Source organism: Suricata suricatta, chromosome 1 (genome assembly GCF_006229205.1).
Source record: "Suricata suricatta isolate VVHF042 chromosome 1, meerkat_22Aug2017_6uvM2_HiC, whole genome shotgun sequence".
Lineage (NCBI taxonomy): Eukaryota > Metazoa > Chordata > Mammalia > Carnivora > Herpestidae > Suricata > Suricata suricatta.
In genome coordinates, this window is record NC_043700.1 from 106,614,790 (window position 1) to 106,631,995 (window position 17,206).

A 17,206-nucleotide genomic window follows, 5' to 3' on the forward strand; every position below is an offset into this window, starting at 1 on the left:
GTTTTCTTGATTGTTTCCTTTGCCGTGAAGAACCTTTTTATCTTGATGAGGTCCCAATAGTTCATTTTTGCTTTCATTTCCCTTGCCTTTGGGGATGTGTCAAGTAGGAAATTGCTGCAGTTGAGGTCAAGGAGGCTGTTTCCTACTTTCTCCTCGAGGGTTTTGATGGTTTCCTGTCTCACATTCAGATCCTTCATCCATTATGAGTTTATTTTTGTGTATGGTGTAAGAAAGTGGTCTAGTTTTATTCTTCTGCATGTTGCTGCCCAATTCTCCCAACACCACCTGCTAAAGAGGCAGTCTTTTTTCCATGGGATACTCTTTCCTGCTTTGTCAAAAATTAATTGACTGTATATTTGTGGGCCCAGTTCTGGGTTGTCTATTCTATCCCATTGGGTTATGTGTCTGTTTTTGTGCCAATACCATACTGTCTTGATGATGACAGCTTTGTAGTAGAGGCTAATATCTAGGATTGTGATGCCTCCTGTTTTGGTTTTCTTCTTCAATATTACTTTGGCTATTCGGGGTCTTTTGTGGTTCCCTATGAATTTGAGGATAACTTGTTCTAGCTTTGAGAAGAACATTGGTGCAGTTTTGATGGGGATTGCATTGAATGTGTAGATTGCTTTGGGTAGTACTGACATTTTCACAATGTTTATTCTTCCGATCCATGAGCATGGGATGTTTTTCCATTTCTTTGTGTCTTCTTCAGTTTCTTGCATAAGTTTTCTGTAGTTTTCATCATACAGGTCATTTATATTTTTGGTTAGGTTGATTCCTAGGTATTTTATGGTTTTTTTGTGCGATTGTGAATGGGATCAGTTTCTTGATTCTCTTTCTGTTGCTTCATTATTGGTGTATAAAAATGCAACCAATTTCTGTACGTTGATTTTGTACCCTGTGACTTTGCTGAATTCATTGATCAGTTCTAGTAGGCTTCTGGTGAAGTCGGTCGGGTTTTCCATGTAGAGTATCATGTCTTCTGCTGAAAGTGAAAGTTTGACTTCTTCTTTGACAGTTCTGGTGTCTTTCATTTCCTTGTGTTGTCTGATTGCTTATAGTAGGACTTCCAGCAGTATGTTAAAATACAGTGGTGAAAGTGGACATCCCTGTCGTGTTCCTGATCTCAGAGGGATCACTCTCAGTTTTTCCCCAGTGATGATGATATTAGCTGTGGGCTTTTCATAAATGACTTTTATGATGTTTAAGTAAGTTCCTTCTACCCCGACTTTCTCAAGGGTTTTTATTAAGAAAGGATGTTGTATTTTTTTCTGCATCTATCAACAGGATCATGGTTTTTATCTTTTCTTTTGTTAACGTGATGTATCACACTGATGGATTTGTGAATATTGAACCAGCCCTGTAACCCAGGAATGAATCTCACTTGATCATGGTGGATAATTCTTTTCACATGCTGTTGAATTTGATTTGCTAGTATCTTGTTGAGCATTTTTGCATCTGTATTCATTAAGGATATTGGCCTGTAGTTCTCTTTTGTTGCTGGGTCTGTGTCAGGTTTGGGAATCAAAGTGATGCTGGCTTCGTAGAATGAGTCCAGAAGTTTTCCTTCTATTTCTATTTTTTGGAATAGCTTGATAAGAATGGGTATTAACTCTGCTTTAAATTTCTGTTAGAATTCCCATGGGAAGCCATGTACACCCCCCCCCCAGGGTCTTATTTGTTGGGAGATTTTTGATAACTGATTTGATTTCTTCACTGGTTATGGGTCTCTTCAGATTTTCTATCTCTTCCCATTTGAATTTTGGTAGTGCATGTGTGTTTAAGAATGTGTCCATTTCTCCTAGGTTTTCCAGTTTGTTGTCATATAATTTTTTACAGTATTCTCTGATGATTGCTTGTATTTGTTGTAATAGATCTATTTTTATTCATGATTTTGTCTATTTGGGTGTTCTTTCTTTTCTTTCTGAGGAGCCTGGCTGGAGATTTATCAATTTTTTTTTCCAAAAAACCAACTCTTGGTTTTATTGATCTGTTCAACTGTTTGTTGAGGGGAGGGTGGTTGGAGTCTATATTTTTTATTTCTGCTCTGATCTTTATTATTCTCATCTGCTGGGTTTGGGGTGCTCTTGCTACTCCCCCTCTAGTTCCTTTAGGTGCTCTGTTAGATTTTGAATTTGTGCTGTTTCTATTTGCTTGAAATACGCCTGGATTATAATATACTTTCCTCTTAGGACTCCCTTTGCTGCGTCCCAGAGAGTAAGGATTGTTTTATTTTCATTTTCATTTGTTTACATATATTTTTTAAATTTCTTCTCCAATTGCCTGATTGGCCCAACATTCTTTATAGGGTAGTTTTTAACCTCCATATTTTTGGAGGTTTTCCAGACTTTTTCCTGTGATTGATTTCAAGTTTCATAGCATTTTGATCCAAAAGTGTGCATGGTATGATCTCAATTCGCTTATATTTCTGGAGGGCTGCTTTATGCCCCAGTATGTGATCTATCTTGGAGAATGTGCCATTCGCACTCAAGAAGATAGTGAATTCATTAGCCCCAGGATGCAGAGTTCTAAATATATCTATCAATTTCATCTGTTCCAATGTGTCATTCACGTCCATTGTTTCTTTAGTGATTTTCTGTCTGGTTGATCTATCCATTGCTGTCAGTGGACTAAAAATTCCCTGTAATTAGCAATTCTTATCAATAAGATTGTTTCTGTTTGTGATTAATTGTTTTATGTATTTGGCTACTCCCAAATTCAGCGCATAGATGCTTATAATTGTTAGCTCTTTCTGATGGAGTGACGCTGTAATTATCATATAATGTCCTTCTTCATGTTTTGTTACTGCCTTTACTTTAAAGTCCAGTTTGTCTGATATAATTATGGCTACTCTGGCTTTCTTTTGACTTTCAGTCACATGATAGATATTTCTCCATCCCCTTATTTTCAATCTGAAGGTGGCTTCGGGTCTAAATTGAGACTCCTGTAGACAGCAAATAGATGGATTTGGTTTTTTGATCCATTCTGCTACCCTGTGTCGTTTGATTGGAGCATTCAGTCCATTTACATCAGTGTTATTATTGAAGAACGTGGGTTTAGCTTCATTGTGTTCTCTGTAGGATTCATGCTTGTAGTGGTGTCTCTGATACCTTGTATTCCTTACAACATTTCCCTCAGAGTCCCTCTTAGGGTTTCTTGTAGTGCTGGTTTGGTGGTCATGAATTCTTTCAATTTTTGTTTATCTGGGGACACCTTTATCTTTCCTTCTGTTTTGAATGATAACCTAGCTGGATAAAGGATTCTTGGCTGCATATTTTTCCTGTTCATCACCTTGAAGATTTCCTGCCATTCCTTTCTGACCTGCCTTGTTTCATTAGATAGGTCTGTAACCACTCTGATAGGTTTCCCTTTGTATGTTAGGGCCCTTTTATCCCTAGCTGCTTCCAGAATTCTCTCTTTATCTTTATATTTTACCAGTTTCACTATGTCATACCGAAGGTTGATTCAAGTTACCTCTGAAGGGAGTTCTCTGTGCCTCTTGGATTTCAATGTCAATTTCCTTCCCCAGAATGGGGAAGTTCTCAGCTATAATTTGATCAAGCACCCCTTCAGGACCTTTCTCCCTTTCTTCTTTTTCAGGAATTCCTATGATACAGATATTGTTCCGTTTGATTGTATCACTCAGGTCTCGAATTCTCCTTTCGTGCTCCTGGATCAATTTCTCTCTCTTTTTCTCAACTTCCTGTTTTTCTATAACTGTCTTCTAATTCACTTATTCTCCCCTCTGCCTCTTCAATCTATGCAGTGGCCACCTTCATTTTATTATGCACCTCATTAATAGCATTTTTTAACTCATCACAGTTATCTTGACGATCCCTAGTCTTTGTATCAATAGCTTCTCTGATGATTTCCATGCTTTTTTCAAGCCCAGCAATTAATTTTATAACAATTGTTTCTAATCCTTGCTCAGTTATGTTGCTTATATCTGTTTTGACCAATTCTGTGGCCATGACTTCTTCCTGGAATTTTTTTTAGAGGACAGTTCTTCTGTTTAATCATTTTGGCTAGCTTTCTGTCTCTTGTCAGTTTTAAAAGTTCATTATGCACTCTGCACCTGTTAGTATTGACATATTTAATGGAGGATCATGGACTGTCCAGGCCCTCTCTGTTCAGGAATTGTTTATTTAATGGTGTTTCTTGGTTTCTCTTGTTGTGTCTTTGGTCATTTTATTTCCCTACTTAGTGATATTTGGGACTCTCCACCATGTGTACTTTGGCTTGTTTCTTGAAGTAGCCCTGCACGGAGGAGACCACATGATGTGGTTCTTGTATATCCCAAGTGGCTGCATGCAAGAAAGGTCTAAAAGATTTGTGGTGGTCTCTTGATCTCCACACTCCAAGTATGACGTACTTTCCACCATATCACACTGCCTTTCTTCATGTTTTCCTCTCAATGTCCCCGTGGCTCCAAAAGCAAAAGGACTTCCCTGGGGTAAATATTTGGGTCCTTGATGGTTCAATGACTGCTTTTTGTCATGCCCAAGGTTTCTCTGTTGTTGTGTTCTTTTTCATGGTCCCAGAGTATTTCCGTTCAACAGTTAATTAAAGGATATAATAAAGTAACAGATCAACATCCAGATAAAAGGGATTCGTGCAGGGGTGCCTGAGTGGCTGTTGGTTAAGCATCCAACTTTGGCTCGGGTCCATGATCTCATGGTTTATGGGTTCGAGCCCCGAGTTGGGCTCTGTGCTGACAGCTAGCTCATAGCCTGGAGCCTGCTTCAGATTCTGTGTTTCCATTTCTCTCTGACCCTCCGCTGCTCATGCTGTCTCTCTCTCTCTCTCTCAAAAATAAATAAAACATTAAAAATTTTTAAAAAAAGAAGAAGAAGAAGAAGAAGAGATGCATGCATAAGACCAGGTTTAGGGAAGGAGTGAGGAGCTTCCATTCTATCTACAGATACTCCATTCTCCCCAAATCTCCTGGTGTTCACCAACGCAGTTCTCTCAGGGATTAGTTTTAATTTGCAGATGATATAAGTATATGCCTGAGAGCCCAGTTGTGTTCAAAGATCTCCAGAACCCAGCCTCCAAAGCTGGACAGGACTGGTACAAAGGGTTGTTAGGTCTTGGAAAGGTTTAGTCTTTCAGCATTTATTTGTAAGCTCAGTATGCATCAAACATTCTGTTATACACTTGGTGAATAGAAGATGCATCCTCTCATCTTATGGAGCTGTTACATTTTGGTTCTTATTCAGAGCTGACACAAACTTCTTGAAATACCATAATTTCCATCTCTGTTAAGGTTATTAAGAATTCTTGAAATTCACCCTGAGCCTGGCCCTCTGAAATGTTTCTTCACAATTAGAAGTCTAAATCTGAACATTCTCTGCAGTCAGTTCACAGAACGATTCCAGCAGTTTTGAAAAGACCCCCACAAGCCCCGAGATCGCACCCTGCCAGACCCAGAGGGTACCTCCAGCCCCCAAATTTAAGGATGTGGAAAACTGGAAAGTCATTAATAACTTTCTCTTTTCTCTCTCTCTCTCTATGTCTTTCCTTTCTTTCTTCTCTCCCTCCCTTCCTCCCTTTTATTTTGTTTTAGTTTGGGGGTTGGGTTGGAGTGGGGGAGACTATTTTTACAGTGTTGACCTTAAATAAAAGAGCCAACTATTTTACCAGCAAAATTAGCAGAGAATTGCAATTCAGAACGCACGACCTCTGGCAAACCATAGACCAGTCCAGAGAGCAGAGGGGAGGGGCTTACTTTTATAGGGGAAAGGTGGAAGCTGTGAGGGATTTTTATGGCTTTGGTTGACTGAGTGTGGTGATTATTCACTGCTGGGCTGCTGCTAGACCAAGAGAAATTCTTCCTTATTCCTTCTGTAGTATGTAAATTAAGCTTCTTCCTGTTGGAGATTTCAAGGAATGCTTCTTACCTTCTTAAGGTAGGGTGTAGTGTGTGAGAGCTGATCTCCCTTCAGGGCTTCTGGATTCTTGTTTTTAAAGAGATTTCCATTATTTTCACAACAGATGATGTTATATATCATGATTCAAGTACTCTCCCAATGATATTTTCATTAATCATCCCTCAGAAAAAAAAGAAGTTTGGTTTCCTCATGTGGTTATGAAACCTAGTTAAGATTGCGCAGTAGAGGGGCACCTGGGTCACTCAGTTGGATAGCATCCAACTTCAGCTCAGAGCCTGGAGCCTGCTTCAGATTCTGTGTCTCCCTCTCTCTCTGTCCCTCCCCCACTCATGCTTTATCTCTCTCTGTCTCTCAAAGATAAATAAACGTTAAAAAATAAAAATCAAAAAAAATTTTAAGACTTTGCAGTGGAGTGAGTAGGCCAATGCTTTTAGTCTTAGCACTGGAATCATCACTGTTCTAGTAATTTGATTAAGCGTTTTCTCAAAGGAACAACATTTTTTGTAGAAACAGGATGAGTAACCACTTCTGTGGTCTTGGTGAGTGTTTTGGCTTCAACATTAATCTTTACTACTACCTACAATTATTTTTAGGTTCTTTTTAGTTCATACAACCATCCTATTTTAATTTTCTGCTGTGCTTTATTGGGGTCAATAATGGAAGTACTTTATCTCTTATCTCTTTGTTCCCATTGTGAAAGTCCAGAAACCAGCACATTGTTCTTTCCAAACATAGTTGAAAGTTGTGGGCCAGTCTCCACTTGCTCCAGAGTACATTAGATAAGATCCTATCAGTGGCTGAATAAAGAAGATAAGGCAAAAGCAGAAAGTGTACCCATCTAAAGACATTAATTTTGTAGAATTTAGCAGAGCTCTGAGGCTTAAAATTCAGGGACAAGAGTTCTCATCTAGCAAAACATTGATACATAGTTAGGTAACTTGCTTCATTCAAAGGTTCATGAGGTAGGAATTATGGGTAGAGGAGGGGCACAGGCAGGAAGGCATCTTAGAGGGTGAAGTCTCCAGATGTCCCTAACTCAGAGTCCTTCATGCTTTCACATTCAAGATTCTGAGTCAGTTCTTGGGAGATGTGTTATAGACATCAGAATTGGTTAGCCCTTCTTGGTGATTGTAATGTCTAATCAGACTAAGAACCATTACGCTAAGAAAGCCTGGTAGAGAGTTTAGGATCAGCCGTTGGTAAAAGGCAAAAACACTGGAGATATAGTCAGAAGATTCTGGTACTTATAAGTGGGTGACCTTGGACCAGTTTCTGCCCTCCACATTGGGTATGTCTTTGTCTCTATAACCAGAATAATGCTTTATGAAGTTGTAAAAATCAAATTTCATACTGGGGGAACTCACATTCTTCAAATGTGTAAAAGCATGCCAGCATCTAGCAGAATGCTTGCACAGAGTCAAGTACTTGTCAGCCAGAATTGAAGATGGCACTGTGTGGTCTGAGAATTGGGGTAACACAGGCAGTGGCTGCCTTCCACTCCGGCCCTGATGGGGCTAAGGTTGCTAGTTGTTCCAAGCAGATGAAATTCCTATATCTCAGATTACAGCATAATAACAGTAATAAAAGTGAAAAAAAATCCTGCTTGTTTTATGAAACACTGTGCCATCTTAAAATTTCAAATTAAAAGTAAAAAAAATATTATGAGTTCGATAGCCAGGTATTGCATTTATTTGGGGAAATTCTAATTGAGATATGTCATGGTACGAATTGTCCTTATTATTAGTATTTCTTTTAATCTCCCCACCCATCCTAGCTCCCATTCTGCCAGGCTATTTTAAAGTTATTTTTTTAACTTGAGCCAGCATTTCTTTGCTTTGTCAGATATCTGGAGCAAGTGTGTTATATTATATCCATGTTTAATACTCCAGATGCAAGGACTGTACCCCACACTACTTTCTAAGCAATATTCAGACCTCGTAAGCCTTTTCCCTTTTTTAAGGCTTAGATTTACAAGTTAAGAGAATAACCTGATACATCAGAAAGTGACTTCGAGTCAGCCCATCCTACTAAACATTGAATAAGAACATGTGTTTGAGACTGAAGTTTTCTGAGTTATCAAGGTCAGTGAGTGAGTGGAGAGAGCATCACAGAGTATATGCCCACCCTCTGTTTGTCTGTCAGGGAACCATATTACCCACTAAGATACCTTCCCTGTACTGCAAGACTTTTCTCACCTACAGCTTCTTCCAGGAAAACTTCAGCTCCAGTAGATTCCATACTGCAACATGTAACATTTAATTAGGAGTTCGTGAATATCATTATCTGTGATACTATTTGCTGGAGTCCAGCTCTAGCAGGTCCAGGGTTCCTGAAGGATGGATGGTGTCGGCAAAAGAGGGAGTGAGAGACCATCGACTTTATTTCTGCTCACCAGGCAGGCATCTCTACACTAACTGGAAAGTCAGCTTTATTTATCAAAAAAATGGATGGGGTACAAAACAGAAGTAACAATTGCCTTAGACAATGATTTCTGATAACAAATTCTTTGGTATGTAAGAATTTCCCAGAACATATATTGATAGAAGACTCATGCATAATCTTTATCAATAGTGATTGATGTAGGTGACCTAGATGCTTATCACATGGGGAAGGAAGGTATCTTCAGCATTCAAATACAAGACAATGTTTTTAGCATAGCATAGGCAAAAGTTAGAGCTTTGTGAGCAGGGGTCAATAACCTGTTTCTCAGGAAATGTAATATTTGCTCCCATAAACACAAAAGAAGAAATTCCTATAGTAAGTTCCTTCACGAGGTACAATCAGCATTTCGGGGCAAGAATAAGGAGACAAGTCACTCCTGATACCAGTAAACAAGGTGCCTGGGGGTTTGTGCTTAGGCAAAAATAATTGAGTGAGGGGTAGACATCGGTCACCATCTGACACTGGGAGGCCTTACAAACCCGCCTTACCTCACATGGAGTTCTTTTCTTTTTTTTCCTCAAATTAGTAAGTTCAGAAATGGCTTCAGCAACTATTAAAAGTTAGTTACCATTACAAGAAATGCAGTAGAAGCTATTCCATATTTGGGGCTTAAATGATAGTTTTGCAAAGTGGCCTTATCTATCCTCCCCTTCCTATTATTCTAGGAATCGACTAAACTCCATCTAAGATGTCTGATCTCAGGATGCCTGGGTGGTTCAGTTGGCTAAGTGTCTGACTCTTGATCTCAGCTCAGGTCATGATCTCACAATTACTAGGTTTGAGGCCTGCATCAGGCTCCATGTTGGCAGAGTGAAGCCTGCTTGGAATTCATTCTCTCTCTCTCTCTCTCTCTGCTGTTCTCCTGCTTTCATTCTCTTTTTCTCAATAAATAAATAAAATCTTTTTAAAAAATTAACATATCTGATATCTGAATAGTAAAATAGTCATTATCTAAGTCATATTTAGACTTTTAATGTATCCTTTTTTATTAAGAAAAGAATCCCAAGGATTATTTAGCATCAGATTATAAATGTTAGAAATGGACATTAAAAATCAGGTTTCTAATAGCCTCTTTAAGAGAGCAATACATGGCTATCTTAAAACGGAATTATGATAGGAGTCATTGCCAACAGCTGAAGAGTATTTTCCATAAGTATTTTTATAGCTATCAGTACATGTACATGTAACCTTATAACTTTTGAAAAATGTACACCAGTTGTATCATACCATATGGAATGTTCTGTTCTTTGTATTTTTCACTTAATCATCCTGTATATTCAAGCTTGTCTATGTCAGTTCCTAAGGTAGATGTACCTTCCATACTTTATAGTTACATTACATCCATTATAATTTATTTTATTAAAAATTTTAAAACATATTTTTATTTATTTTTGAGAGACAGAGAGAGACAGATCGTGAGCAGGGGAGGGGCAGAGAGAGAAGGACACATAGAATCAGAAGCAGGCTCCAGGCTCTGACCTGCCAGCACAGAGCCCAATACGGGACTCAAACACATGAACTGCGAGATCATGACCTGAGCCGAAGTCGGACACTTGACCAACCGAGCCACACAGGCACCCCTATTGTACTTTATTTAACCTTTATCATATCAGTGGACTTTTAACTTCTGCAAGTATACCTAAAGGTATGTTCTGTTTCCGACAATGGAAGTATTACATAAGATATGTGTATTTTCACATATATAATATGCAATCTTAGCCTCATGTATTTTAGTCTACAAGTTGTTTGGAAGCCTTTCTAAGGGGGATGTCTGATTAAAAATTCCAGTCAAGATAAATGAGTCAAACCTAAAAATGATTACTCAGTAAAAAGATGAAATTGTGTACTCTGACTTGTTAGTGGGGCAGTAGGGGAAGTAAATTATCAAAAACTACAATATATATTCCCATTTAACTGCTGGTTTAGTGGGGGGGGGGATGCACAACTTGATGATTTGTTATATTATTGAGAAATGCATTTTTAACCCAGTCTAAATACTAGACTAAACTAAAATAGACATTCTCTATTTAAGGATGCCTGTCATCTGGTGTAGAAAAGTTTTAGAAGCTGGATTGCACTTGGTCAATAGAAACATGATACTGACATTGAGATGCCATTATTCCATACCGCAAGTCCCGTCATCGTGTATCACCTCCCGAGTGTAAGGATATTAGAGTAGATTTTTTTGGTTGTTGTTAATTTAGTTTAACCCATTCTGGCATTATTGAATATTCTTTCTACTCTGAAAATTGTCAGAGTCTATGACAAATGGTAGTTCCAACCTTTGTTGTCAGGAAAATCAGTGACCTCATCTATGTTTATAGAGTTACTACTGTTGGATCAGCTGTTGCCATGTTTTGACAACTGACAAAATCTCACGCTTTTTTTTTCATTTTCTTATTATAGGATACAAGTGTAATAAAACACTTTCATTGTCCAATCCTAGAAGTAATTACGCCTTTGGTTATTGAGTTAGTAGGGAGACGGGCTTGGGTGGTTGGCACTTCAGAATAAAAACCTTTCAGAAACCTTGTTTATCTACCACTGACATTCACAGTAAAATAACTTAAAGGATTATTAGGATTATTGATGATTTATACCTAAGAGTTGTTCTGAGTGGGAGGCGGGGGGGAAGAGACAGAATTCTGGAATTCTGTAATATTCCTGAGATTATTCCTCTGTGACTCCCAGATGGCAGGAAAATTGGAAAGCCAGAATACAGTTATTCATCCTTTTCTCAAGGTTGATAAATGATTAGGCCTCATGGTAAGAGCCTGGATTTGAGAGAAAATTTGCCATGTCTCTCACACTGCTTTAGAAAGGACTCTAATCCTTATACTTGTAAAAGAAAACAACTAAAAAACCTGAAAATGACAACTTGTTTTCCAAACTTTTACTCTAAATGTCTCAACATATATTTAATGAGGCACATTATATATCCAAAGAGGAATCCCAACCAAATATGTATGCCTACTCTCCCAGTTTTTTCCACCAGGCTCAATGCTAGTGTGTCATCCAGGGGCTGGCTGATCAGAGATTAACGTTATATCTCAACTTCACACTAAAAAGTTTATGTAAAGCCTTGCACACTAATCCAACTGTGGTGGTTTATTCGTTATATCAATTGTAGCTGAACACCTCTATTTTTTAAAAAAATTTTGTCAATTTAATACATGCTTGCTTTAAAATAAAAAGAAAGAAGGAAAGAAGAAAGAAAGAAAGAGAAAGAAAGAAAGAAAAAGAAAGAAAGAAAGAAAGAAAGAAAGAAAGAAAGAAAGAAAGAAAGAAAGGAAAGAAAGCCAATAATACAGGAATGTATTACATATAGTGTAAAAGAGAAAGTTCCCTTTTCTACCCCCAGAGGATCATAATTAATAGTCCAATAAACATTCTTAGTACCTCCTCGTGTCATGGCAAACAGCTAACAATAAAGAAACTGATTTCTTCTGGATGAAGAATCTAGAACATTTGTTTGAGAATCATCTTAAGCTAATCAGGGCTATGGTTTCCCCCAGGTCTCCTTACTGCATTGTGCCTAATGTAATGGAAAGAAAGCAGAAATATCCGCTGCTCCTTTCACTATGCTCTCTCCTAGTTCCTTAACTGTAATAATCAAAACTGAATTTTGACACAAAAGAATTATATATTCCTTTGAAAAAATGCCAGTGTGACCTTACAGCTGGAAAAAGACTTGCGCTAGAGCACTAATCTGCCCTGATTAAACAGAATGGCTCTGACTCTCAGCCTCTTTGAGGCCCTAGATTTAGAATCCTTATCATCTGATTGAAAGATAAATTTTACATGAAGCGGATGCTTTTCTATACCAACAATCTCTCCTTCAAGACGTTCTATGGAAAATGCTGATTTGACATCCTATTTTGCACTTGCTGCCTGTCACTTGTTTTGTGAAAAGCTGGCTCATGAAACACTTAACAATAAACACTTTCTATAAAACACAATAATATGAACAATCATCAGTGCAGATCAAATTCTCTGTATATGTATTTTCTTGACTTTCAGTTAAGGCTTATTAGCTTTAACCTCTCTTACCTGACACAGTGAAGTTGGACAGGTAAAAAGTGCTTTCCCAAACTGAAGGGCAGACCAAGTAAACCAGCATTAGTAACAATGGTAAATAGTAATAAAGTAGTAATAATATAATAAAAACTGTTTTATTCAGTTATATCAGAAGCTCTATGCGAACTAAATGCCTTACTTATATTCTCCTACAGAATTCATAGAACTAATATGCACATTAGATTATTAACGTTTCAGATAATAAAAACTTAGGGAAGCTAAATTGCCCAACCATGAAACGAGCAAGTGAGAGCACTGTGATTGGAATTTGCAGCTCTCATCTGCTGGAATGGGTTTGAGTGGCTGAGTGTTGATGCCATGTCCAGGCGTGGCCAGGAAGAGTGTCAGGATTGATTAGCAATGTCTGCCATTGGCAGAAGCAAGGACTGGGGATAGAATATGAGTGGCATATTTATCTTTTACAGCCCAATGTCTCTCAAGATGATGTAACTTATGGAGGAAAAAATGTCTTTTGCCCCAAAGTATATTTTTATAAAGTATCCTAGCCTAAGGTCCGGTGCCCAGTTATAATAAAAAGCCATATGGTTTCAAAGTATACAGTGGCTGAGATGTGCCAGGGGCAGAGCTACTGGCTTCCCACAAATAACAATCATCCCATTGGCTAAGCAGCTCCCTGGGTCCCCAGAAGAGCATTGTCACATCACAACAAAGCGCCTTTGCCCACCAACACATAGGCCCGATGGCTGGCACTGACGGTTTCCCTGAAAAATGCACTGTACTCTGTTCTGAGTCAGCCTTATTGTTCAGAGCTTAGGGAGTGAGGCTTAAGTCCAGATATGGGAAAATAATATGTACTATACACTTGTTGCCAGCAATATTGTGGCAACAGCGTGATACCTAAACTTCTAATTCTGCAGTGCTCTGAGATGGCCTCCTTATACCCTGACCCTCAACGTTTGAACACCTATTTATCCCTAAGGCAAATACCACTTCCCCTGAAGTCTTCCAGGACCACCACCACCACTAGCCAGAGTTATGTATTCACCTCGGCATCTGGGACATTGCCAATAAATATTTAGCAGTTAAAGGAGTAAATTAAACTGTGTCAATACTTAAGAAATTGGATATAAACTACCATGATTTTTGAGACTCAAGAAGATGAAAAGATGTGACTGTTCTGGAAGTTTGTCCTTGTATCTGCTCTGATCATGTGTGAAGTGCAGAGTCTAGCAGCAGAACCCAGTAGAGGAGGGCTCTGCCTGCCGTGTTCAGTGGACCGGAGTTGGCAAGGAGTGACGTGCTCTGGACAATATGCCGATGGTTCAGAAAAGTCCTAGACCAGGGACAAGCGGGCAGAAACTGATGCATGCTGGAAGTGTGTCACTGGTGCGTTCCTCTGCTTCGGGCTTGTGCAGAAGTCATTGATGTATCTCCCACTGGTTTATGGAAAGAAAATGACTCCTGTAATAAGTGTCCTGACTTAGATACATTACACTGCCACGAAAACGTTAACTAGTGTTCAAAGGTCTCCCGAAAATCAGATCCTGTGTGTTGTGCCTGCTGGGATGTAAATAGTAGAAAGCAAAACTCCAACGAGCTTATACAATAAGAAAGGAAGCTTTATCAAAAACAAGAAGCCTTGCCGTAGGGGCATTGAAGGTTGGTTAATCCCACAGCTCCGTCACATTTTGAAGGGATACTTTGCTATCCTCTCAGAGGCAGTTTTGTCTCCACGGTAGCGCCCTCCTGTTTGGAAAGCAGCTGCTGTGATTGCAGGTGATGTGCAGTAAAGAGCAAGTCAACCTTTCCCAGAAGGCCCCCCAGCAGCTCTGTCCTCACAGCATGTTGGCCAGAAGTGGGAAGTGGGTCAATGCCTACCCTAACTAATCGCTGGGAAGGGAAATGGGACTACTAAAACTGGCTTATGTAATTAGGATTTACTCTCAAATTGAAGATAATGTCACTTTCTTGGGAGAATTATGAGTTGGGAGAAACGACAAAATCAGGATTCTTTTAATATGGAAAGAAAGGAAGAGTCTTGGCTTTTTGAATAGGCATCCAACAGTGTCTGCTACCTGTGCTCAGTGGAGATACTGCGTCCAAATTTCCATATTCCCTTCACAGCAGCAAACTCCAAGTGCCCAATATGCTATTACCTTAACTTGGTGATGATGGCAACTTCTCATATTATCCTTTAGCCAGTGAGGCAAATTATACCTCTGCTGAGGTAAAGACAACACCTAAAAAATCAATTCAGATAAGACAGAAAAAGTTCCATTACCTGACTTTACAATGAAATCCTATTCTCCACTCCCATATTAGGACAGTTTATTGACTGTAAAGACATAGGTCATTCCACTAGGAGGGGACCTTTCTTTGAGATAAGAAAGTGAGAAGGAACACCCTTGAAAGACCTGGGAGAGAAGCTCCCTAAGAGGACATTTTTTATGCAAAGTTTCTAAAACAGAAAACTGAAAGAGTAAGAAAGTGCTGGAATGATTGGCTCACAGTCACCTGGAAGAGAATAGCAAGTGGGAAGGGTGGGGGTGGGGAACAAAGGGACCATTCACGGCCTTTTAGATTGTGTTAAGGACCTTGGGGGTTTTATTCTGTATGCAATGGGAAGCTACTGAGGATTAGATAAATCCTAAACAGAATCATTTTATGTGTTGGAAAGAGTAACTCCATTTAATGTAGGCTGTATATCCTTAAGAGGCTGCTGAAGAAGCCCCAGTAAACAGTTGCCAGAGGCACCTGGGTGACTCAGTGGGTTAAGTGTCTTCGGCTCCCGTCATGATCTTATGGTTTGTGAGTTAGAGCCCCCACATCAGGCTCTGTGCTGACAGCTCAGAGCCTGGAGTCTGCTTCTGATTCTGTCTCTCTCTCTCTTTCTCGGCCCCTCCCCCACTCTCACTCTGTCTCTCCCTCCCTCTCTCTCTCTCAAAACTAAATAAACATTAAAGAAAAAAAAACAGTTGCCAAGAATTCAACTTCTTTACCTTGGTTTTATGCAAAGTTGACCTTTAGTTGGTAGATACCTGTTCATGGACCCTGTAGCCTAGAGCAGTGACTTATTCAGAAGCCAACTCTTAAGACTTGAATAAACTATAGTGCTTCTGAAGAGAAACGAAAGCTCCTATTTCCCAATCTGGTGAGGCTGCTACTTACTTCAACAGTGGTTCACTGGTTTATCTCCCAAGCCTTGAGGGAGATAGTGCCAGAAAATGATGGCCAAGCACATCTGCCCACATGGTCTGCCAGCTTTGTTTTGCCATGTGTGTGGACCCCATGCTCTGGTACATACGCGGGGTCGGGGTGGGGGGTCAGTCTGGAATGGAGGCTGCGGGTTGCTTCACTGAGTTCAACACATTCCAGAGCTCTCCTGTTTCTCAACGGCTCCTTAAGAAAAATGTCATAAGTCAGTTTATTTTTCAACAGCCTTTGAGTACCTATGCCTGTGTAGAGACAGACTCATTGCGGAGTTCAAACAGTGTTAGTATGTGGTTATTGAGAGCTCAGAGGAGTGACCCTGAATGGTTTCTGGGAGGAGGTGACAAGGGAACTGAGCTTTCTCCTTCCAGCTTCTGCCAGACAGATGAGAGTGGAAGGAGGTAAGCGATGATAGTAGTGGTTTAGAGGCTGCTGCTGGGGTCCAAAAAGATGCCCAGGAGGTCTACGTTGATAAGGCCATTTCACGTGTAAAGGAAGAGTTAGCTGAGAGAAATATATACTCAGGCAAAGGAGGGGGGGGGCAGCAGACAGGGGAAGGGGATGATTGGACATAGTGATGTGGGAAACAAAGGCAAAAGGAAACAGCAGATAAAATCAAATTTCCTTATAACCTACAGCCCATTGACAAATACTTGACGAGGGTGGAGTAAACTCCCTACTGTTTTAATGCTAATACTTTGCTAGAGGGAAAAACAACCTTAGCTTGAGGAGAGCTAGGCCTCCAGCATCTTTTGTGAGTCTTTAGCATATGAAAATCTCCCTGGAGACTTCCCCCTGGACTTTACCTCCCCCAACCCCATTGTATATAACCAATCTCTCCTCAAAGTCCCCAGGCAGCTCTTTCTGCCATGGGTCCTGTCCCCATGCTTTAATAAAAATCACCTTTTTGCACCAAAGACATCTTCAAGAATTTTTTCTTGGTCCTCGGCTCCAGACCCCCACCATCACCCCAAAACCTCATCAATAGGACAGACTTGAGATAATTCCAAGAGTTTTCAGTCAACCCCATCTCATCCCCCAAAGATAGTTCTCAAGCTGAAACACAAAGGTCACCAGACTTCCTCTCAGGAGAGCCAGCCCTGGATCCATCCCCCTTTTCCCTGGATCCATCCCCCTTTTCCCGTGGCCCCTTTTTGGTATGTTGATGAAGAATAAGCGACATTGTGTATTGTCTTCAGACTAAAGCACTGAGAACTTTTGTTGCTCTTGTTTTCAAAACGTTTTAAGATGCTTCTAGGTAAATGCAAATGATTATGAGATGTCTATACCTTCTTCCCATCAGTGGCAGACAGTCTTCTAAGCCTGGGTAATGTCAGAAATGAAATTATTTTCCTGAATATTGTTTCTTTTCTCTTTTCATTATGAAGTATATTCGGTGCTCTTCGAACTGGTGCTTATATGGTGTACATTTTGATGACCAAAGGCCTGAAGCAGTCAGTTTGTGACCAGAGTTTTTACAATGGACCTGTCAGCAAATTCTGGGCTTATGCATTTGTGCTAAGCAAAGCACCCGAACTAGGTGAGTGTCTTCTCTCCTTCCGTTTCCACCCTCACCCCCTTGGTAGCTACACACCCACAGTATTTATTTTAAAACAAAAAAACGA

At 39.7% G+C, this 17,206-nt stretch overlaps 1 protein-coding gene across 1 annotated transcript in view; it reads left to right on the forward strand.

The window, feature by feature from the left end:
• ELOVL6 (ELOVL fatty acid elongase 6) overlaps positions 1 to 17,206 on the forward strand; it is a 150,922-nt gene that overhangs the window by 123,445 nt on the left and 10,271 nt on the right. The window contains exon 4 of the mRNA XM_029941957.1: positions 16,970 to 17,121. Coding sequence (XP_029797817.1) covers positions 16,970 to 17,121 — 152 coding nt within the window. The remainder of the gene's footprint in view (positions 1 to 16,969; positions 17,122 to 17,206) is intronic.